We start from the raw sequence: 23,149 nt of genomic DNA, 5'->3' as shown, positions 1-23,149 counted from the left end.
AGATAGGATTAGGAGAACTGTAAGTAGACTAAATTCAGCCTTTAAGGACACCAGAGGTCTTCCGAGAAGTGCCTCTGGCTTCTGGCACTGACCTTCCTAAAACAAAACTGTTATTAGGACTGTGTATGCGGCAGCTCTTGGAGTTGGTACTCAGGTAAGATGCAGATAGAGCAGTGGCCATTCTTTTTATTTATTTATTTTTTTTTATTTTTTTTTTTTTTAAAGATTTTATTTATTTTTTAGAGAGCGAGCGAGAGAGAAACAGCATGAGAGGGGAGAGGGTCAGAGGGAGAAGCAGGCTCCCCGCTGAGCCTGGAGCCCGATGTGGGACTCGATCCCAGGACCCTGGGATCATGACCCGAGCCGAAGGCAGACGCTTAACCATCTGAGCCACCCAGGAGCCCGAGCAGTGGCCATTCTTTTCCTTTTTGTCATTTTGGGTAGAAGTGTGTGTTCCAGAATATAAACTCTTTTTCTATACTTAGAGTTTCCTTTTCCGGAGGGACATATTAACTGAGTTTTGAGGGGGATGGAGGTCAGAGGGAAGAAGGGGTCTCATTAACCGCATTCAGATTCAGGGCCTGCCCGTGCTCTTCCGCAATCTCCGTGTTCTCTTCCAGAAGCACTCAGAGGCTCACTTCACAAGTGGTGGATTTTCTGAGTGTTGCTAAACCAAGGCTTCGAATACATGAACTAGTTAAGGGGTGATAGCTGCCTTTGGGCAGGGTCCCTGTGTAACGCGGAGGCACCCGGGGCTGAGGACAGACCCGCTCCTCCCCACGCGGCAGGCGGTGGGGAGGCTCCCAGGAGGCTGGGGTCTGAGGCGGGCACAGGCTGGTAAGGAGCCCCCGGGTTCAGGTGGCAGCCCTCCTGGCCCAGCGCCTTGACTGTGCACGTCTGCTGCTTCATTCTGAAGGTAGGAGTGCCTGGCGGGAGGGTTGTTAGGACAGCGAACAGAGCTTTTTGGGGAAAGGAGAGGAAATACAGCTTCGGATGTGCACCAAACATCCAAGCATCTGGTCCTGTGAACGAACCATAATTGTGCCAGCGACTCGAGCCAGCTGGCTGCTCTTCTGCCGACCCAGCACTGTGCTGGCCAGGACACGGGCAGGGTAGCCTCTGAGGGCTCGGGGCTCGTGTCTTTCAGGAGATCGTTAATAGACATGCTAATTGGAAAATGCATCCAGAAGTGCATGTTGATGGATAGAGTTGCTTTTTCTTTACAGCCTATCCAGATTATCAACAGTACCATTGAAATGGTGAAGCCAGGGAAATTTCCCAGTGGCAAAACAGAAATTCCTTTTGAGTTTCCTTTGCATGTGAAGGGCAACAAAGTTCTGTACGAGACTTATCACGGCGTGTTCGTCAACATTCAGGTGAGAGTTTCCTAATCCCGTGCAGTTCATTTCCTGGCTTTTCCTTTGCAAAACGGCTCCGTCTTTCTTTCACTGACGGTTTATAGGGGACCCAAGAATTTAATACTGTAATTATGCCAGGACCGCCCATGTATATTCTAGTTTGATTTCTCATTTTGCTTTGTGGAACACATTTTAGGGGTGGCCGTTATTTTTGATAGGAACCCCGGAGGACCCCTGCTATGCCTTCTTTTAAAAAATCCCGTTGTTTCTTTTGGGCCCTGTTCCAGCCACACTGACACCGTGAGGGGTGCTGTTAGTGTTTGGTGCACATCTGTGCCCTCGCTCCTCTCTGGCACTCGCACTGATAATCTGTTTTATACGCATAAATATCTCTTTGTTAGATATCCGAAGGCTACTACTCTAACATAGGCTAGTATTCTTTATTGAACAAACCCTGTAAATGAGGGGAAGTGAATTTATGACTTCCTGTCTACCTCCGCTGGCTCAGGACGCCTTTAGCCACTATTGTCTCCGGCACAGTTTGGAGTCATGACTCAGAGGGAGCGGGCGGGAGAGAGCCTTTCCTTTATTCAGTGGAAAGAAAGGTACTTTTGTGATACCAGCTTTGCAGGGCTCCCCTTGCCGCGTGAGACAAAACCATTTTGTCTTGCGTACGTGCAACAGGGCGGAAGGTTAGGAAGTTTCCTGATTTATTAACTTGTAGCTGATAATTTGGTCTCGGCAAGAGACCCTTCCCCTGCCTAAAATGCACCACTTTATTTATTTATTTTTAATGATTTTATTTTTATTTATTTGACAGAGAGAGACGCAGTGAGAGAGGGAACACAAGCAGGGGGAGTGGGAGAGGGAGAAGCAGGCTTCCCGCGGAGCAGGGAGCCCGATGCGGGCCTCGATCCCAGGATCCTGGGATCTTGACCCAAGACGAAGGCAGACACTCAACTGACTGAGCCACCCGGGCACCCCTAAAATGTACCACTTTAAAAATACAGATCCTCAAAACACTTGTGAGAGTTTCAACTCAAAGTTTGACTGCATGCGAGTTCTACGAAGTGCCGGAAACATGGGGTAAGCAGAAGCACGGGCCGTGTGACATGCTGCACTGCAGTCATTGTCTTTCCGTCCAGAAAAACTGCGTCTAGTCCTTCATTATTGGTGCACCAGTTTCAGGCAATGCGTGCATTAGAGGCTTTGGACAGCACGCAGGTGACAGGAATGACCAGCTTCCTAGGTCGGGAGTACTTTGACCGCAGAAGGCAGTACATGCAAAATGCCTTCTTAGCAAGCCTGACAGTATCTCAAACGTCTCATTCAAACGTCATATTTATTCTCTCCCCAGCATCCACATCGCCTTGCTTTCCCAACACAGTAGCTCTTTAATACTGTTTATTTAATAACATAAGTGTTCGTTCATGAGAAACCGAAGAGACTAACATTCAGGTTTCACTGGTCATACTTCTTGTGCCTTCCTCCTATGTTCATCGTTCTTGTTAAGAGATTAATTTGTTTCAGGGGCACCTGGGTGGCTCAGTCGTTGGGCGTCTGCCTTCGGCTCAGGTCATAATCCCAGGGTCCTGGGATCGAGCCCCGCATCGGGCTCCCTGCTCCGCGGGAAGCCTGCTTCTCCCTCTCCCACTCCCCCTGCTTGTGTTCCCTCTCTCGCTGTGTCTCTCTCTGTCAAATAAATAAATAAATCTTTAAAAAAAAAAAAAAAGATTAATTTGTTTCAAATCAAATTGGAGGGGTGCCTGGCTGGCTCAGTCGGTCGAGCACACGACTCTTGATCTCGGGGTTGTGAGTTCGAGCCCCACATTGGGTGTAGAGATTACTTTAAAAAATAAAGTCTTTAAAAAAAATCAAATTGGAAATCTCACTCTTTTCCAAATATTGCCAAGAAGGGCATGCAGATTTACAGTTGACCCTTGAACAACATGGGTTTGAACTGTGTGGATCCCCTTTACCTGGATCTCTTAGAGTGCAAATGTATGTTCTCTTCCTTATGGTTTTCTTTTGTCTAGCTTACTTTATTGGAAGAATACAGTATACGATACATATAACATACAAAATATCTAATGTTACTGGCCAGGCTTCTGGTCAACAATAAGCTCTCAGTAGTTATGTTTTCGGGAAGTCACAAGTTACACATGGATTTTTGACTGTGCAGGGATCGGCGCCCCTCACCCCGCATTGTTCAAGAGTCAGTTGTACATAAAAAACTGTACTTGTGTCCTGCATGGCTGTGTGTAAATTGGAAACTCTTTAAAATGCAATTGGAGGGTTAGCAGGTGGTGAATTCTTCAGTACGGTTTATGATCACCCAGACCCAACCTTTATTTTGGTCAACAGATTTTACCCCTTGAGGGTTAACTTCAGAATGCTACAACTTGAATTCTCTACCTCCCCAAATATCTCACAGATTTCTAAAAATTAAGAGATTTCTTCTCATCCTAACCTCCAATTTAGAAGAGCTTATCACCTAGATTGAACATTTATTAGAATTTTGCCCTTTTTGTTTCATCTTTGTTGATCTTTCCTGAGTCGTTTCGAAGTTCCAGAATCATGACACTTGTTGGGCTACTTCACTGTCCATCTACAGAAAATAGGGACGCTCTCCTACAGAAACACAGCTGGTGTTTTCACACCTATCAAAATTAGCAAAAATTCTCGAATACCATCTCATTCCCAATTCATATTCAAATTTGTTGTTGCTCCTTTTGAGAAAACATACTTCTTTTTAAAAGATTTTATTTTTAAGTAATCTCTACACCCAGCGTGGGGCTCGAACTCACAACCCTGAGACCAAGAGTCACCTGCTCCACCCACTGAGCCAGCCAGGTGCCCCTTGAAAATATACTTCTCCAGATAAACTAGGATGGTGGGTTGTTGTTTTTTTTTTTATCTGTTTTTCATTCATTGATTCATTCATTCAGTTTCTAGAGGGGTCTTTTGCTAGCCTCGTTGTTTTATAGCAGAGCAAATGGTGACGGTCTAGGGTCCCACAGGGCGTTGTCCTCCATCGCACCCTCGCTTGCCGTGCTTACCCTGAAGATTCACGGGTGCATTACTTGGGACAGAAAGTGTTGTTAAACCTGGTAACATCCTCTTTCTTAAATTATGTGGGCGCCGAGGCATTTTACATTGGTAATTTGAATTGTAGTAGCATAATGAAAACATAGTAAAAACCATGAGACAGAATAAAGGGTTTAAGGTGTAGCGAGTAGTGCGTTTCCAGCTTGCAGGGTCTGGATTTCCTTGTCTCTCCTTAGACAGAGGCTTGGTGCTGTTTGGTCCTGTTCTTCCCAGGCATGTTGTGTTTGTTTCTCACCTTTGTGATTAGATCATGCGTACCAGAAGCTATCTGCTTTCCCCCAGTTGCCCTTTGTGCAGATACCTTTTCTTTTAAAAGTGATGTAAATCGGGGCACCTGGGTGGCTCAGTTGGTTAAGCGACTGCCTTCGGCTCAGGTCATGATCCTGGAGTCCCGGGATCGAGTCCCGCATCGGGCTCCCTGCTCAGCAGGGGGTCTGCTTCTCCCTCTGACCCTCTTCCCTTTTGTGCTGTCTCTCACTCTCTCTCTCAAATAAATAAAATCTTAAAAAAAAAAAAAAGTGATGTAAATCGTAGGCAAATTTTATTATGTTGGTTCTACTCTTGTGGACACAGGAGCAAGGTTTTATACTATACCCCAACATTACAGCAGTACCAACATGTCTGCGAAATTGTATAATTCAGAATTAATTTATCCAGATGCTAGTCGTTCTGTCTCAGAGTTAAGCGTATCCTTTCTAGGAGTCTGCTTCATGTCTGTTGACATGCATCCTCCTTCTTTCTGTTGGCCTTGTGTTTACTGACGGTCATAAGATCCAGTCCTGCACCTCCTCCTGGCGCCCTGCTCGGTCTGACCTTCCTGACCCTGTCTGACCTCTCCTAGCACCTGGAACCTCCTTAGCAGTTGGGCAAGATCACGATAAAGTAAAAAGATCTAGGGCTTTGCAGCAGGCAGATCTGGGCTTGAGTCACAGCATTGCATAAGAATTCAGAGCCTGGGTTTTGGCAACCAGCAGGTGTAAATTCAAATCCCACCTCTGTGACCCCGAGCAGCCTTCATGACCTCTTCTCCTAGGAGATTAATGAGGTCTTGGTGTGAAGAGCTTCGTTAGCGCAGTGCCTGGCACATAGAATGCTCCCAGTACGTATTTGCCGAATGGCTGAATAAATGAGTTATTGGTGACCGTCCTTGTAATTCGCTCAGATGGTACATGTGAAAGAATTAACGTCATTCGCAGAACAGAACGTCAGTGTGTTCCTCTCCTCTCCACCTTTCTCCCCACCCTCACTTAGCAGCTGCCCCAGATTACTGATTATTGCTTTCGTACTCAAAAACATTTCGTGACCAGAAGTTGATGCCTGTTCTCACTCCTTTGCAAGTTGTAGAAATCCAGCTCAAACTGACTTAACTTAAAAACAGATATCACAGATCGCCGAGCTGGCAGCTCCAGGGAAGCCGGGTGTGGGTCCAGCTCGGCCTTCTGTGCAGACCTCGTTCTCGGGCAGGCTCTTCCTTGGCCGGGGCCAAGCTAAGCTGCCACCTGGCAGGCTCACCATCTCCTGGTTGGCACCCCCGGCAGAAAGAATCCTTCCCAACAGTCCCAGGAGCAGCCTGCCCCGCTAAACCCCTGAGACTAAAAATGAGGAAGGGGAAGTTCCCACTGGGACAAGGATCCAAGAGACCGGGCAAGCCTGAACAAAATGTTGCCCATGCTAGACAGCGTGTGGGCTGTACAGGAGAAAGACGAAACACATACAGGCTCACACACGTACATAGATGTACTGCAGGTGCACACACGTGTGTGCCCGCCTATACGGACCTGACGGCACCAGGCCTCGCTGAGCTCGTTGGGTTGGGGAGACCAGACTGAAATCTCAGAAGACAGTGTATATGTATATATGGATATATATATATATGAAAAGGTCCTTGCAGACAAGGGATGTTTCTTTTAAAAAAGTGTTTTAATCTCCCAGTGGCACCTTAAATGTCTAGTAACTTCTTATATAATATATATAGGTTGTTCATAATAATGTAGCTTCTTGAGTCAACCATGCATATAGTCCCAGGTACATGAATCTTTTTTTTTTTTTTAAGATTTTATTTATTTATTTGACAGAGACACAGCGAGAGAGGGAACACAAGCAGGGGGAGTGGGAGAGGGAGAAGCAGGCTTCCCGCTGAGCAGGGAGCCCGATGCGGGCCTCGATCCTAGGACCCTGGCATCATGCCCTGAGCTGAAGGCAGATGCTTAATGACTGAGCCACCCAGGCACCCCCGTACACGAATCATTTTTAACAGTATTTTAAAGTTTTATCTGGATGATTAAAACAACAGCTAACTTTATTCAATATGGGTTATGTGACTTTTTTTAAAAAAGATTAGCATTAAGACCATGATCACGCTGTAGAATTTTGTTACCAATCAGCGTGTCCCCCCACAGACAGGGGTGTGAAGGAGCAGCCCCGGGTCAGACGCGTAGCTCAGGGGCCGGCTCTGCAGAGGGGCTGGCTCTCCCTGTGGGGGGGGGGGGGTACATTGGCAGTGGCTCGTTCAGAAAAACTAGCGCGGGGACGGCAGAGAGACCGAACACAGCTAGGTTAAAAGCTAATGTGATGCTATTTGCCTTACCTTGCTGCGTGGAATGCTAGACGCTATCCTGAGGCTCCTGGTCCTTCCTGTGTGCTCTTGAATCCTTACTAGAAAAGAGCCGCTGCTTTACCAAGAGCGGCTTGCTCTCGGCCAGACGCTGTGCTGAGTGCCCAGCACACACCGTCTCCCTTGGCTCGTGCTGCAAGCGGATCTGAACATCCCCATTTTACAGAGCAGGAGGCCGAAGCCCAGACGAGTCGTCTCATCTGTCAGGCTCACACACTAAGACAGATCGCTGGAGCTGAGCTAGCTTTCGCTTCTGAGTGCATGTGTTTTCTGTTCTGCCCGCCCCCCTGCTCTCTCCCTGTGCTACGGCTAAGACCCTTGCCTCTGTTCGAGTGGGTCCAACTGTGGGATGGCTGTGGGACTAGGCTGAGGAATCACCTTAAAGTGTTTTTGGTTTTGGTTTTTATAGAAATGCCTTCATTTTGAGCATTGGCTCCCCCTATTATGTATATTAATTTCAAATAACACTGTAATTGGACCGAGTTTCCCTCAAGTACGTTGACTTACTTGTCTCTTTGAATATAATTCCATGATGCAAGCAAATCACGCTAACGTGCCATCTTCTCTGACTCCTCCCTGCAGTATACCCTGCGCTGTGACATGAGGCGGTCTCTGTTGGCCAAGGACTTGACAAAGACCTGCGAGTTCATCGTTCACTCTGCTGTAAGCTGTATTGGGAGGCTCTGTGTTTAATCATAGGAATCTCCTGTAGGGTCTGGTATTTTACCCTATTTCTAAGCTAGTACGTTAACCTGGTGCTGTCATTCCTGCTGGGGAAGAGACTTCCGGGTGGGAGATGAGGGACCTGTTGCTCCCGGCTGGGTCAGAGCATCGGCATTGGTGTGTGCCTCGTCCTGCTGGGCCCAGAATCCCACGGGGCGATGCCGTGGCCCAGACGCCGCTGCACCTGAGGGGCTCGGGCCTCAGCCGAGGAGCCCCAGGCTGGGAGCCCACCTCTGCTAGAGCAATCAGTGAGCAAGTCCGCTTCAGAGAGACACATCCTTGCTCAAGGTCGCAGTGGCAGACACAACCCAGAGCAATGGCCTGGCCCAGACAAAGAAGGGTTAGGCCTTACAGTCTTGGTCTGCCCAGCAAGGACACGCAGGGACACCCAGGGCCAGGGTGGGTTGCCTCTCCCAACACCTTCTGCTCATATTTTGCAGTGACAGAATGTTCTTAAAAATTTCCTTTCACATGTCAGCTTAAGGAACTGGGTCCCCCTCCCCATGGCTGTAGGCAACTCTGTGTGAATTCAAGGCAAGTCCCCTGCAGCCCATCTGCTCTACTCCTTGGTCATCGTGCAGAACTAAGCAGTGACGGGCAGTGCCTGCTCTAGGTGTGACACGTGGTGACAGATGTCCACTGCACTGGAGTCCCCTGTTTTATCTCCCCGGGCTCTCCAGGTCTGGTATCGGAGCAGCTGCTGGGCCTTGTCCTCCCCTCCCTGGGCTGTGTGCGCACACCTCTGGTTCGGGGCTGGTCCTGCCCCCCTTTCTTGGGGCCGATGGCAGCCTAGCTCCCTCCTTGAAGAGCCACCTAGCCTCAGAATGTGGTCCATCTGCCTTTGATTTAATTCTGAGCAGTTTGGGGACAGAAGAGAGCCAAACTGGGGTTCCTGGAGGCGCCCAGGTGAACGGAGCCTAGACATATGTATGGATCCCATGGGGCTGCAGGCCGTGTCAAGGTGCCAGCCAGACTGGACAGACACAAGGGCCACTAGCTTTCCTTCGCTCATGTACCTGGTGCGGCCTACAGCTTCGTTGGCATTGAGCAGGACTCAGCGTCCTGGGGGCCCCATACAGGTCCCACAGTCTTTGCCACAGGCCTTATTAGTAAGTGGGAGCTTCTCCAGAGCTCCGTGGTGAGGCAGTTGGTGTTTGTGGAACATTTGCAATTGCGTTTCTTTTACACTGTTATGAAATGTCCACAGGTGTCTTTTAGTAATGGCTCAATAAAACGGAAGACTTAGGTCGCCTGTGTATAGGATTGGCAAAATCGGGCGTCTGGGTGGCTCAGTTGGTTAAGCGACTGCCTTCGGCTCAGGTCATGATCCTGGAGTCCCGGGATCAAGTCCCGCATCGGGCTCCCTGCTCGGCAGGGAGCCTGCTTCTCCCTCTGACCCTCCCCCCTCTCATGTGCTCTCTGTCTCTCTCATTCTCTCTGTCTCAAATAAATAAATAAAATCTTTAAAAAAAAAAAAAAGATTGGCAAAATCACTGATGTCCTTTATTTGCATCACTTTTGACTTTTTGGGACTTCCAACATTTATAGTTTTCCTCTTACTAGTAATAATTACTGCGTTTGTTTCTTTTAGTGATGAACATATAAAATGTTAAAAATAGTTATCTTTTTTTGGAAGTGATGTGATTTAGACATTTTCCTTTTTTCTATCAAGGGTCTTCAAACTGAAGCAAAAAAAAAAATTTTTTTTTTCATGTGGATTATTCCCTAGAAGAGACATACACCTTTCTATGTCTTCAGCAAAAAGAGCCTCCAACTTTGTGAAGGAGAATGAGCCCAAGTTCAGCTCCCTGGAGGTCTCGGGGCCTCCTCCCTGCTCCCGGCAGCTTACCAACACATAGCCTCCAAGAAGTCTGTTCTTCTTTGTGAATGATTTCATGAGAAGGCCAAACCATGTGTGAGCTCTAGTTGACAAGTTAAATATTCCTTTAAATGCTGTAAGGAAGAATATGTTCCCTGAAGAGTGTGTTCTCGAACCTGTTAAGAAGAAGAATACGCTTTTGGTAAATGAGTAAACTTGGCGGATCAGCCAGCGCCCTTCCTCCACCGCGGCCCCCTGGCCTGTGGATCCCGGCGCCTGAGTGCACCACGCCAGGCAGGCCCTGGAGACGCTCGGCTGCCCGGGGGGCTTCTGTGGTTTTGTGATGTGGGATGACCATCATTCGTAACTAGGGTAACATTTATAGTTGAGATGAGCGAGTCTTCCCGGTGGATAGCTGAGTGGCTGACAGCACGGTCAGAGCCTTGCCCCTGTGTTTGAATCTCGGCTCTGCCACTGGAGAAAGCCACGTGAGCTCGCTGTGCCTCGCTGCCCGTGTCTGTGAAGTGGGACCCGTGGCAGGAACAGCAGCCCATAGCGTCATCGTGCTGGTTCAGCGTCAGCTCTTGTTCTAAGAGAGGGGTTTAAGATAAATACCTTCCAAGAATGCTACCATCAGTTCTTAGGTCTAACTTTTAATTTCTGGACCCAAAGGGGCCCCGAGAGATTAAGCAAGGGGTCCCCTCATTTTACAAATGAGGAAACTGAGTCGCAAGGGGTGTTTTAAATTTGACAAAGAACACAACATAGATTTTTGGCAGAACTGTGCTTTTAGACCCCACACGACCTGCCTCTGAGTACCAAGTCTTTCCCGGTTCACTGTGCTGCCCTTCGTTTCTCTAGAAGGGGAAAGGGGAGTGTGGCCTGTGGAACTCTGGGCTTCAAGCAGCTGATTTGGGTTTTGCCTCCTGTTTTAGCCTCAGAAGGGGAAGTTGACCCCGAGTCCCGTGGACTTCACCATTACACCTGAAACCCTGCAGAACGTCAAAGAGGTACGGCGCTCCTCACCCCTGCCTGCCTCACCGCTGCTTCCTGCAGACACGCTGTTGCCGAGTTCTTTATTTGGACATCAGGTCGTCGGCAAGACGAAATTTCAGATTATTGTCTCTACCCAGAATAGTCTGGATTTTCAGTTTTGATTTCTTTTTAAACTCAGTAAGTACTGAGAAGAAGAATGCTTCTGAAAAGCTGCTCAGGGAGGCTGTCTGCTTACTGTGCTTTCCTCTCCCTTCTCCCTGGTCTATACCGCGGGGGGCTCAGAGCCCCTCTTCCTGAGCCCCGGCCACCCCCGCCGCCCGTCCTGGGAGCCGCACCCCTTTACTTGGTAGTTGGCCGCCTGCTGTCTTGTCATCGAGGCCGAGGCCCATGGCGGTTCCCCCCTGCTCTCCAGACCCTGTTGATCAGCACGTCAGGGAGAGGCAGGGGTGCGGCCTGGGGGGCCTCTCCGAAAGTCCATTTACTGGAGGGGGCAAGTCCCCTGCGGGCCAGTCAGCTTGTTCTCTCACGGGGATTTGAACGTGACAGGTAGCACGCAGGGAGCGCGGGCGGTCGCAGGCGTTGCAGCCCTGTGGCCGGGACCTCGCTGCCCTGCTTCCTCCCTGGCCTCGGCTGTTAGCGCCCCGTTAGCGCTCGTGCTCTTAAGTGGGTTTGTGTTTCTTCCTTCCACGAATCTCAATAACACAAAACTCGGTGACAGAACTGGAGTGAGGAAGAGGAGCGGATCAAGTGTGTCTTGTAAAGAGCTCCCGGCTGGACCTTGTTCAGTTTGTTTTGTTCCTTGTATCGTGTCTCTGTGTTACTTTATTGTTTTTCTTTTTCTTTCTTCTTGTCCTTACTCTAATTGATTAAGGTCGTGAGGGTTTTTTTCTGTTATCCTACTGTTGCTTGCTCCTTTTTCCTCTCACATCCTTTTTCTGTTTTCCTCATAGTCACCCCCAAATGTTCAAACATAGAGACACTCGTGAGTTTAAGTAACAACACCGAGAACAAGAACCTTCTGCCAGAAGGTTTGTAACATTTTTGCATTTTCCTTCCTCCATACCCCTCTCGTTTGTTGAAATGGCCTGAAGTCTAAGTTCCAGTTTATCTGTTTTATTTTTCCCAGTATCAAGCCTCTGTTGGCTTAGAAACTATTTCTAATAGTTGCCCAAAGTATCACAGTCATGATTTGGCCGTCACTGAATTACTAGAAGTTTCACCGTGGTCATTGCTCACCTCTGCTTCCTCTCACCTTCTTTCCTTTCTTCAGTTTATTTTTTGTGCTGCTGGAGTACATCCTAGAGTCATTCTTTCTGAACAGGTGAGGAGTGAACTTACATCCTTGAGTGTCTAACAGACCCCTGACTTTGCTCTCGCACTGAACCCTAGTTTGTCTAGGTAGATGGAAGCTTCTGGCTTCAATTTCATTTGCCCTTAGAACTTGGGAGAGGAGCTCCCTGGTTTTCTGGTACCTCGTGATACTGATGATCTGGTCCCCAGATTTGTGTGAGCTCATCTGTTTCTCCTCCCTCTCCCTCCCCCCCAGTCCAGAAAATTCCAGCATCTCCCTATCCTTAGCGTTCTGGAATGTCAAAGCCCTTGGGTGTTTAATTAGTCAGTGCACCTGCCGTCTTTCCTTCAGCTCAGTGAACTTCTCTCAGGGTTTCTTAGATGTGTCACTGGAGAATCTTGGCGCGGTCTTTCAGCTCACTCATTTGCTCTTTGGTTGGTATGCTGCCCAACTGTCGACATGTTCACTTTGGCAATAGCATGATTCATCTCCAAGCACAGTTTCTTTTTCAAGATAGCCCTTCTTTTACTGCAGATGCACAGCCCTTCATCTCTGTTTCCTAGGGCTGGTTATTCTGTTTGTGGAGTGTGTACCTCTTTCTTGCTCTCATTTCCTCAACTGTTCATTGATTTTGGTTGTCAGCTTATATTTATAGATGAGGATCAAATAGGTATGGCTTTGTTAACTAGACTCTCTGTCCTTAGCCCAAATGATAGTCTGTCCTTCTGGTTGTAAACGGACACTCTGACAGAGGAGCTTTGCTGCTGGGGAAGAGGCCTTCGACCCCGTGCGCTTTCTTTCAGGGTGTGCAGGTAGCTCGTCTTCTGGGGTGAGGGCCTCGTTGTCCTGCATTGTGGCTGTAAATGGCTGTAAACACTTGCCCTGCCTCGCCCAGCCTGCTTTGGGAGTGTCCTGGGGGGTGGGGGAAGTCCCCTTGAGGGAAGTGTGGTGACAGCTGGGGCACCTGCTGACCCCAGAGGCCACTCACAGCCCCCTGACTGCCCCTTCCCTGGGTGGGCGCTGCCTCTGATCTCAGAGCTGTCCCGGGCCCTGCTGGGGATGCTCATGTGTCCCCGACCTCAGGACGTGGTCCCCTGAGCTCCTGGGAGCCTCCCTGTGCACTTTCGTGCACAGAAGCACTTCGCTGGGGTTGTCTCCGTGCGACGTCCTGCATAGGCTTTCTCCGTGTAGTTTACTTTTATTTGTATATGTTAACGTCACACTCCTGGGAGGAAAGGGTAAAGTGAAGGCTCAGTCAAGATCTTAGGCCGGATGTGGAGAGCTTTTCTTTTTCATCAGTTGCCTAAAAGAATTTTAATGTAGATTGCTACTGCTTTTTATTTTTCTAAACAAATAGCTTCTTTAGTTTTAGTTGTTGTTAAAACTTTGTCTTGAATCAAGGCTTTTCTCGAGCTCTCTGCCTCTGGGCCACGAGGTACCGAGCTCCCTGCTGTCCAGTTCCAGCGCCCACGACGGGTGAACACCAGCCACGGGGACCACTGGCCCTCAAGGTGTGGCCGGTCGGAGCCGAGCTGGGCCATAGATGTGAGGTGCTGACTGGATTTCAGAGAGGAAGAGAATATAAATGTAATTTTTTAATATTGATTACATGTAGAAGTGATATTTAGGATATATTGGTTGATTTTAGCTGTTTCCTTTTACTTTTTAAAATATAGCTACTAGAAAATTTTAAATTACTTCCGTGGCTCACATTGTGGCTGCATTTTGTTTCTGAGACAGTGGTATTCTAAACTCCAACTTAGCTTTAGCACCTGGGACCAGCGGGGCGACGTGTTCTAGGACAGTTGCTTCCCACAAGAACATCATCGTCTACCCATGACTGGGTTCCTAGGTCTACAGAGGAGAAGTCCAGAAGGTCTTAGTCAAGCGTTGATGAAAATTGTTCTCTTTAAATGTCCTTGAGGGGCGCCTGGGTGGCTCAGTCGTTAAGTGTCTGCCTTCGGCCCAGGTCATGATCCCAGGGTCCTGGGATCGAGCCCCACATTGGGCTCCTTGCTCAGCGGGAAGCCTGCTTCTCCCTCTCCCATTCCCCCTGCTTGTGTTCCCTCTCTCACTGTGTCTCTCTCTATCAAATAAATAAATAAAATCTTTTTAAAAATTTAAAAATAAATAAATAAATGTCCTTGAAATAAAAGAAGTGCCTTCGCTTTTCAAAATTGCATAATTGGGAGCATTTTTCAATTGATTCTCTTTTTAAAATGTTTTGGGGCTGGTGTGTGACCGATTCCCTGTAAACACTCCTGGCAACTTCCTCAGGAGTTTTCATGTAGTATCGCTTGGTAAGGAGGAGCGTTCTGGGTCAGATCGAGGCAACCGGGAGGGCCCTGTGGGAGCTGGCCGTTCCAGCCAGCCAGAGTCGGCGCCAGGGATCCGCAGACAGTTGTTGAATAATTCAGTCTGTTCGTGAACTTGACAGGAGATATAAGTACCATCGTCCCTTCTTCCCATTTTGGAAAACAGGGTCCCAGCGGGTTTTATAAGAGTTGCCCAACTTTGTTTTCAGTTTTTACTTGTACCAAGTGCCTGAGTCTGGAGTGATTTCCCTCAGCACTTTTCCATTCCCGATGTCTTGTTTTTGTTTTGTTCTAGCGAGCCTTGCTCCCCAAATTTCTCATCAGAGGGCATCTGAACTCCACCAACTGTGTCATCACACAGCCGCTGACAGGGGAGCTGGTGGTTGAGAGCTCGGAGGCCGCCATCAAGAGCATAGAGCTGCAGCTGGTCCGCGTGGAGACCTGTGGTAAGGGCCCGCTGCGGCCGGCGGTTCACGTGCCGCGGTGGAAGCAAAAGTAAGAGCGCGCCCCTCGATTCCAGGAAACGTCTGCCTGGGAAAGTGAGATGTGGACGGGAGGGAACTCCAGGTCCTGTAGAACCAGTGGCAGAAGTGGTCACCGAGGGCCTGTCGACCAGGCTGTTGGGACGTTCCCTGTTCTCTGAGCACACGATGCTTTCTGCCTTGTGCAGGGTGTGCAGAAGGCTATGCCCGAGACGCCACAGAGATCCAGAATATTCAGATCGCTGATGGAGATGTGTGTCGGAGCCTCTCCGTCCCCATCTACATGGTGTTCCCCCGGCTGTTCACCTGCCCTACACTGGAAACCACCAACTTCAAAGTGGGTAAGCGCACCAGCTCCCACGCCCATGGGCCCGCTGGATTCTCCCATGATGGTGGGGCCCACGGAAGGGCCCCTGAGCGCCCCCGAGGCAGACACACTGGTCTGCTCTCGGCTGGCTCAGCGCAGAGCACTGGGTCCTCCGGTTGCTCAACAGAAGCTCCCTGAGAAGCTGCCATACCCATCCTGAGGCAGCACCATCCCGTCGGTGCGGGCTAGGGCAGGGACAGTGACGCCGCCAGGAGCAAGCCCGCAGGGAGCGTGCGGAGGTCAGGGAGGCTCCTCGGACAGGCCGGCACCCGAGCAGAGACTCAGGTGACAATCCCGTGTGAGCGCCGATCATCGCGAAGGCTTCCGTTCCACCGGCTCAGGATGACGTGGTCATTTTCCATGATTGGTATTTGTGGAGCCCCTAGAGTGCTTTTATTGGCACATAACGGGGTCAGGACATGCGCTTCAGGCGCAAAGGGGCACAGACTCACTGTTTGCCAAATACTGACAAGGACAGCGACGTCTGCCGGAAGGCCGCACAGGGGCAGATCTGGCCCAAGCTAAGCTGCCGTGACTGTTCTCAAAAAAGATGTGCATGATTATTATGGAACAGGTAGTCTATGCCCACAGTACAGAGAGAGAGGCGCCGGGGTCTAGAGCGCAGGGTGATGCCCTCGGCTGCCCAGGCGCCCCCAGACCAGCCTGCCTCGCCCTCCCGAAGGCGCTCGCACGGCGACCAGCACGGTGTTCTCAAGGCGGTATTTTACTTCAGAGTCCTTTGATTTCAAGTTAGAAGGGGGAGCTTATCTGTCGATTTCTCCCTTAGCTTTTCTACATAAACTTCAAGAGGACTAACCTTTTTTTTTTCTGCTACGCTCTACCTTAAGCACCTAGATTTCTGCCTGCTGTTTCTGTCAGATTTAGAAAGTGTCCACATAACGGTGCATGCAGTGCCTGTGATTCTTCCATAGAAATCACGCTCTCGGTCCGTCAGCCGGGATGTCAGTAATGCTCCTCATGCCTGATCCTGAGTTTCGTCTGGTTTGAGGCTCGCCACACGGGAGTGTCCACGGCGGGGGGGGGGGCACGATCGCAGAGCGCCGCGGCCTCCCATGGGCCCAGAGCTGCCGTCCGCGTGGCCAGCCGAGGTTAGGCTCTGAGTCTCAGGCGGGGAGGTGGGGGCGAGCCCCAGGTCCCGAGTTACGAGCAGAATCCGCACGTGCCGCTGTCACCTCTGCCAGTGCTGAGCACACCTTCGGTGCGCAGTCTTGCCCGAGCCCAGCCTCCAGCCTGAACCCACCCAGAGTTGAGGGTGCCCCGGGGAGTGGTTGCTCTGCCATAAGGAAAGCCAGCACCGGCTCCCTAACGTGGGCCTTGCACGCCTGCTGGGCATCCAGCCACACCACGCTCCCTCCAGGGCAGGACAGCGAGGTGCGTGGGGGAATGGTGGCAGAGCATGGGGACCAGAATCCCAGAGGGCCATTCTAGTGCCGTGACGATTAGCAAAGCGAGCGAAGTAGTGGGCTGGTGCTGCGGGCGCACGGCCTCTGTCATGGCCAATGCTTGGCGGAGGCAGCCAGCCACACGCGGGGACATTCTCCTCAGGACTCCGGCCACCGGGGCCTCCTATGCGGTGACCCCGAAGCCCCCTCCGCAGGGCTGAGCTGCTTCGGTGCTAGGCCTTCTCCCTTTGGCACGAAGCTCCCTGCTCGCGCACCCCTTCCTCTTGTCAACGAGAGACGATTGTGTAAACAGGGGTCTTGGTAGATGAATCACTACCCAAACAACAGCAATTAAACTGCACGCTGTTTCTGGACACTGTTTCTCATTTGGGGCGGGAGACGTGTACCCGGACGGCTAGGCCCGTCGGGGGTTGGCTCTTCCGTTAAGAACTGTCACAAGTGGAAAAATAAAGCAAACGAGTATGAAAGAACAGAAAGGATTTTAGAAGATTCTAGTAAAGACAGAGGACAAGGGAGGTGTGGTTGGGAAGCAGACCCCTTACTGTCCCAAGGCCGGGAGACACGTTTCCTTAGAGAAGGCGCGCCAGAGGCGGTCAGAGGCCAGTGTTGCTGTCCTCACTGGTTCTCCCGGAAGCTTGGGGTGATGTATGTGGGACGCGGACACGGACACCCCACGGCACCCGGCGCCCGCCCCCCCCTTTCGGAGTCTGTTCCGCCTGTGGTGCCGTTGGCGTGGGGTGTCTGCTGCTGGGGCAGGTGAACATGATGCCTGTTCTTTCTCTTCTCAGAATTTGAGGTTAACATCGTTGTGCTGCTTCACGCGGATCACCTCATCACGGAGAACTTTCCGCTGAAGCTCTGCAGGATGTAGCCGGGGAGCAGGGAGCATGGACAGCGAGAGAGGCCGAGCGGACATGCCACAGGGTAGCCGGCGCTTGCGGGAGCTCAAGCCAGCAGCATAGGCTTATTTTCGAGATGATTCTGTATCAGAAATGAATCTGACCCCTCAGATTACATCACTGTTGTTCCTCATTTCCTCGAGGCTTCTTCCAGTGGACACCTCTGATCAGACCTTGTCTCTAAACTTCATCAGGACTTCGTAACTGTTGTTGGCAAGATCATTTCGCAGAAAGCAAAATTTCCTCGGACTCCTGGCTTAACTGGCCTTTTACCGAGCAGTGAAATGTAGCAGCAGTGGAGCTTGGCTGGGAGGGGACGTCCTGGGGACGAAGGAAACCCGCCGCACCTGGCCAGCGCGGGTGGCTAAGCCTCTGGCGGCAAAGCAGCTTCTTGGGACGGTGACAAGCCGACCGGTTGCTTATGATGTTTGTAGACACCATCCAAGGAGGGCTGCACAACGGCGTCCGCTGGAACCGTCTAGCCTTTTTTCCACTCTGTAGTTCTTTTATCCCAGTTTTCCCGATGACTTCAGAACATTGAGCGTTCCTGGCTGTCGCAGGAGGAAACAGCGTCTGTCTGCACCTGCTGTTGTTGGGTGGGTTCTGAAGGGCAGGAGACGGGTGCCCGGGGCCGGAGCTGAAGACCCCGGGCAGACGCCCTGGACCTGGTGAACTTGGCCTGCCTCCCCGGGCTGAAGCCACTGTGGAGAGCCTGTAGCAATGCATTTCTGCCGTCTGATCCTGTTGGTCCACAATGAATGAGGCCTCAGAAATAAGCTGTGTGCTTTGCACGCCACCCGGCCTTCCCCGACAGTCCCTCCACCCGGGCCGGCCTGAGCAAGGCGGCCCGGCCGATGCCCCCTGTGCCCGGCTGTGCTGCCATCGTCCTGGGACCGTGTCTGACGACGTGTGAGCCTGAGGGCAAACAGACCTGACTCAGGCGCTGCTTTATCCCAGGGCTTCACCAGTGAAACCGATAACAGCTTATTCAAGGAGTCATTTCTGATTTGGCTCCCAGAGAATACATTTCTGGTTTATAAATCTCTTTTTATGCTCATATGACATTAACAATTATCTGTCTTTGATAACGTGTTCAGGGGATCGGAAAACAAAGAGGCCATACTTTCTGGGACATTTCAAAGGTAGAAATCATTTTTAATGAAAAGAAAAAAGCTAAATGAGAATTTTGAGCAAAGGTTTGGGGTGAATATTGCTATATCACTTCTTTAGTAAACTGCTTGTATGGATATAAATAGGACAAGTGTTCTTCTTAGGGAACAGCTGTTAACTGAAGACCAGCCCGCGCCCTGGCTGCTTTCATTATCTCATTCGATCCTGAGTGGCCCAGACAGGGGCCTCAGGCTGGCCATGTCCTTCCCCTGCTTGGGCAGCACCTCCCTTCGGGGGTTAAGGAGAACAGAGATGTGTGGCTTTCTGGCCGGGGCGGGGGCGGGGGGGGGGCGTCCACTGTTGGAGGCTCGGGGTTGTCAGATTCTCCCATTAGAGCAGGGGGACGGGAGGGGAGGGGAGGGGAAGGAAGGAGTCTGAACCGCGAATCCGTAACAGTATCTTGTTTGGGAAATAAATGCCCTGTAGGCAGCCATGCATCCTGGCTGTCCGAGCTCCCGCAGCAATGGGGCCTGGCTCCCATTCTCGGCCACGTTGCAAGTTCCAGAGTAAAGGCAAGAGGTACATCAGAAATCAGATGTAGAAAAGCCGAAGCGTTTGTGCCGGAATTCGCCCAGTTGGTGTCCCAAGCCTGCCCACTCTGGTATCTGCTGGGAAATGGAGCCCCGGCGTCCCTTCTGCCTCCGTCAGCGGCATCTCTTAAGTCCCAAGGCCGAGTCTGAATTGTCCTCTTAAAACTTCGGGGGATAGGATTACCTCCGCTCACTGGCATGGATTTGGGCTGCGGCAGATTGATACAGTCTGGGATCCCACGATCCCCTTCAGATTCCCCCTTCTTCTGAAATAAGGCTGTGCTTCCATGAACCCACGGCCCCCCGGCTAGGGACCGACTTCCGACTCCTTGGCTGCTGGGTGTGGTCCTGTGACAAGGACAGGAGCCCCTTTGCGCGGCTGGACCAGGAACAGGCCAGCGTCCCGGCCCAGCCCGTGCTGGAGCTCGATGCCGTCGGGGATGGCAGAGAAGCGGGACACCTCCCCCGCCCCCGCAAATGTGTAAGCAGAACAGCTCACCTCCCCGCCCTGGGTTGTCACAGGAGAGAGAAAGGAGGAGACTTGTCTTCAGGCCGCGGGATTGCTAGGGGTCTTGGCAGCCCAGCCCCCACCCCAGGGCTCATGGCCAGAAGGCCCGGAGTTCCCATACCAGGGCCTAGTGCCTCGCAGAGCCCGAGGTACACATGCGTGTAGAACAAAGAACTACTCCTCCCGTCTTCATGACCATCCTCTGAGCCGAGAAAGGACTTGGAGAGACTCAGGGGTCCAGAACCTTGCTGGAGCCAGCTGGTCAAGTTCCAGGGCGGGCGTAGGCCCAGTACTCCCTGCAGCCACCACTGGCCCCCATCCAGTAGCCACAGGACCCAACTGGACCCAGCCCTACCCAGAAGAACTTCCCTGACCTGAGTGGAAGGAAAATGGGCAGGTTTTCACTGGTACTAGTCAGGCAACTAAAAAAAAACGAAGTTCTTGGTTTTCCTAGAGACAAGTATCCATACTGAGAGTAAGTCCTGGGAAGGCAACTGTGGTGCATCCCTTCTCCATCCTTCGTTTTGGGAGAAGAGCTGCAGTGGGTTCTCAGGGTGTCTTTCGGGGGAGGGGGGCATGCGCTGCCTGCTCCGGTGAGCTCAGCTCCGGTGGTTCCAAGGTGCTGGCATGTTCGGAGATACGAGCTACAGCTTGGGGTGCAGTGAGAGTAAGAGCTCCACGAGCACTCGTGCTTGTTTGGGATCGGGCCCTCTTCTAAGTGCGTGTATCATGTGACTGTGTGGGACTCCTAGGAGGAGAGAATGGCTACCCGCATTAGTGCCGAAGGGATTGTCACTGATGGAAGGCACCTGTCTGCGTTTCCACACACCTTCCCGAGTCCAGGGGAGCTCGTCCAATGTGGTCCAGTTTTCCCAGCACCAAAGCCCAGGCCACTCTTGCCCCACTTCATTTGGGCTTCACTTTGCCTTTTCGGCGACATGCTTTTCTGCTTGTTTCCTCCTGTTTCCCCATCACACGTTGGCCCTGCCACCATAGCTGTTGAGGGCAGCCAAGGGCTCTGCTACCGCTGTTCACAGTGATTGCCTCAGCTTTGATGAGGTGAATCAAAGGAAGATGAAATCATGAGACAGGAAATCGTTTGCAGCTGGATGCAGCTTAGGAATAAGGTGAGTGTTTAAAGGCCCAGAAGTCCAAGGCAAATCACATTCTAATCCTGATTTCCTTTATGGAAAGTGAAAATATCAGGGAATGTTCTAGACCAACTCAGACCACTATAATGTCCTTTAGTAATGACCTCACAATGGCCTTCTGAGGGGGTTTTGTTATCCCCACTTCATAGCTAAGCAAGCTGAGGCACAGAGAAGCTGTGCCCAAGCCACATCACTCTGCTGATTCCCTGGGCGATATCCCCCCAAACAGCCCCAACTTCCCCTCCCAAGAGAGAATTAGAGTAGATAGCCATTGCCCAAGGTGCACGTGATCTTGTTCACGGAGCCGCCGTTCATTCTTCGTGAACCACTGCTGTCAGAGGTACTCTTCATAATCCCCACTGATTGTCCACGAGGTCAGAACATTTTATGTGAAGAAATCTCTCCATGGTAAGGCTCATCCAAGCTAACGGATGTTGGGGCTCAGGATGTAGAGGTGAAAAATCACAAAGAACAACTGCTTGGGGAAATGCTCTGTGAAGGGAAGGCCAGTTTTGAGTATAAATTCTGTAACCCCAAGTGGTCAAAACTAGACACGTGAGTAGAAAAAAAGTTACGCATGTGGGTCTAAGAAGTGGAGGTGAGAATGAGCCTCCTGGGTCAGTGTCTTCTCCCCTGTGACCACCAAAGGCTATTCATATTCAAGACTGTCGGAGTGGCTGAAATATTGAGAGAATGACTTTACGAAGAAACCTAAGGGCACCCAGTTTGTAGACTCAAAGTTGATCCAACTACTATTTACATAAAATGCAGTCAAATGATAGAGGGAGTAAAGGCAAACAGGAATGAAAACTCAGTGAGGAGCCCTGATACCCTCCGGTACTTTCTTGTGAATGTTGCTGGTAAAATGGGAACACCTTGCAGCCCTGTCCGGGTGGACAGGATCCTAAGTGTTGTGAGGTTTTTCATAGCCAAACCCAGCCAGTCCGTCTGAAACCTTGCATGTAACATACAAGCAATACTCTGGAGGTTGTAAGTACTTAGGAGAGTACAAGGACATAATTTGCACCTGGGTCTGTAAAACTCTTGTCAGATTTGGAGGAGCACCTGCTTGACCAAGACCAAGGGAGCAGAAGACACCAAAATGTTTGGTTTGCCTATGATCAGCATCCACTGTCACTTCCTCCAGTGACGGCTCTGTTCAGTTCCCTCGACAACGTCTCGCAGGGGCGGAAAGCTGGAGTTCCCTGAGGCAGGGTTTGTTCAGTGAGGGCCCCACGAGGTGGGATGTAGTCACCTCCTCAGTTCCCTGAGGCAGGGAGGGAGGGAGTCTCCTTCTCCTTCTGACCCTCCCCCCTCTCATGTGCACTCTCTTATTCTCTCTCTCTCAAATAAATAAATAAAATCTTTAAAAAAAAAAGTTTTCAATATCAGTCTGTATTAAAACCCAAATTTAAAACCCAGTACACAAAAACAGATACATTTAAGAGATGAGCATTTACTTCCTAAAGTATTTATCACTGTCTTCCTTTATATCTTACAGAAAATGCATATATTTTTTAATCCATGGAAAATTTGCAAAAATCAGTTATACATTCTTCCAAAAAAGAAAATCTCAATAAAATTTTAACAAGTAGAAACTGCCGAAGCCACATAGTCTACCATATTGCAATAAAATGAGAAATTAATACCAAAGGGAAAATCAAATTCAGTATAACCACTTGTAAATTTTTAAAAAGATTTTATTTATTCATGAGAGAGAGAGAGGCAGACGCAGAGGGAGAAGCAGCCTCCCCGCAGATCAGGGAGCCTGATGAGGGACTGGATCCCAGGACCCTGGGATCATGACCTGAGCCAAAGGCAGACTCTTAACCAACTGAGCCACCCAGGTGCCCCACCACTTGTAAATTTTATAACATTCTTCAAAAAGGAAACCAAAACTTCATTTGCAGACCTTTTAAAATGTAATGAAAATGAATATATACTATATGGCAAAGAGCTTTGCACTGTGGCCAGTGTTGCAATCAGAGGATAATTCATAGACTTACGTGTTTTTATTATATTGGAGAGAATGAAAACTAATGAGTTAGGCACCCAAATGTCTAGAAAAGCAAGAACAAAAAAAAGAATGACAACTTAAAGGCAGTAATTAACTGATATGAAAGCAAAACTATTGGAAAATTTATAAATAAGTTCATGAGTTTGTACTTTGAAAAGACTGATTCAATTGACACATCTTTATTTTTTTTTATTCTTATGTTAATCCCCATACATTACATCATTAGTTTTAGATGAAGTGTTCCATGATTCATTGTTTGTGCATAACACCCAGTGCTCCATGCAGAATGTGCCCTCCTCAATACCCACCACCAGGCTAACCCATCCTCCCACCCCCCTCCCCTCCAGAACCCTGTTTGTTTTTCAGAGTCCATCGTC

The 23,149-nt window shown here is 50.1% G+C and overlaps 1 protein-coding gene across 2 annotated transcripts in view; it reads left to right on the top strand.

Annotated features, from left to right (window-relative positions):
- VPS26C (VPS26 endosomal protein sorting factor C) overlaps positions 1–23,149 on the top strand; it is an 82,184-nt gene that overhangs the window by 25,604 nt on the left and 33,431 nt on the right. Inside the window, exons 3-8 of one of the 2 annotated variants that reach the window (XM_081799916.1) lie at positions 1,227–1,376; positions 7,663–7,743; positions 10,558–10,632; positions 14,520–14,670; positions 14,895–15,047; positions 17,286–18,649. In XM_081799916.1, the coding sequence (XP_081656042.1) occupies positions 1,227–1,376; positions 7,663–7,743; positions 10,558–10,632; positions 14,520–14,670; positions 14,895–15,047; positions 17,286–17,368 (693 nt within the window). In that variant the 3' untranslated portion in view covers positions 17,369–18,649. Of the gene's footprint in view, positions 1–1,226; positions 1,377–7,662; positions 7,744–10,557; positions 10,633–14,519; positions 14,671–14,894; positions 15,048–17,285; positions 18,650–23,149 lie in introns of those variants that run through there. The other variant, XM_081799923.1, reaches the window with a different exon arrangement.

This window comes from Leptonychotes weddellii, chromosome 1 (assembly GCF_054177405.1).
Source record: "Leptonychotes weddellii isolate Sample4059 chromosome 1, ASM5417740v2, whole genome shotgun sequence".
In the NCBI taxonomy this organism is placed as follows: domain Eukaryota; kingdom Metazoa; phylum Chordata; class Mammalia; order Carnivora; family Phocidae; genus Leptonychotes; species Leptonychotes weddellii.
The sequence above is the reverse complement of the archived record's forward strand: the minus strand, read 5'-3'. Positions and strand labels throughout refer to the sequence as shown.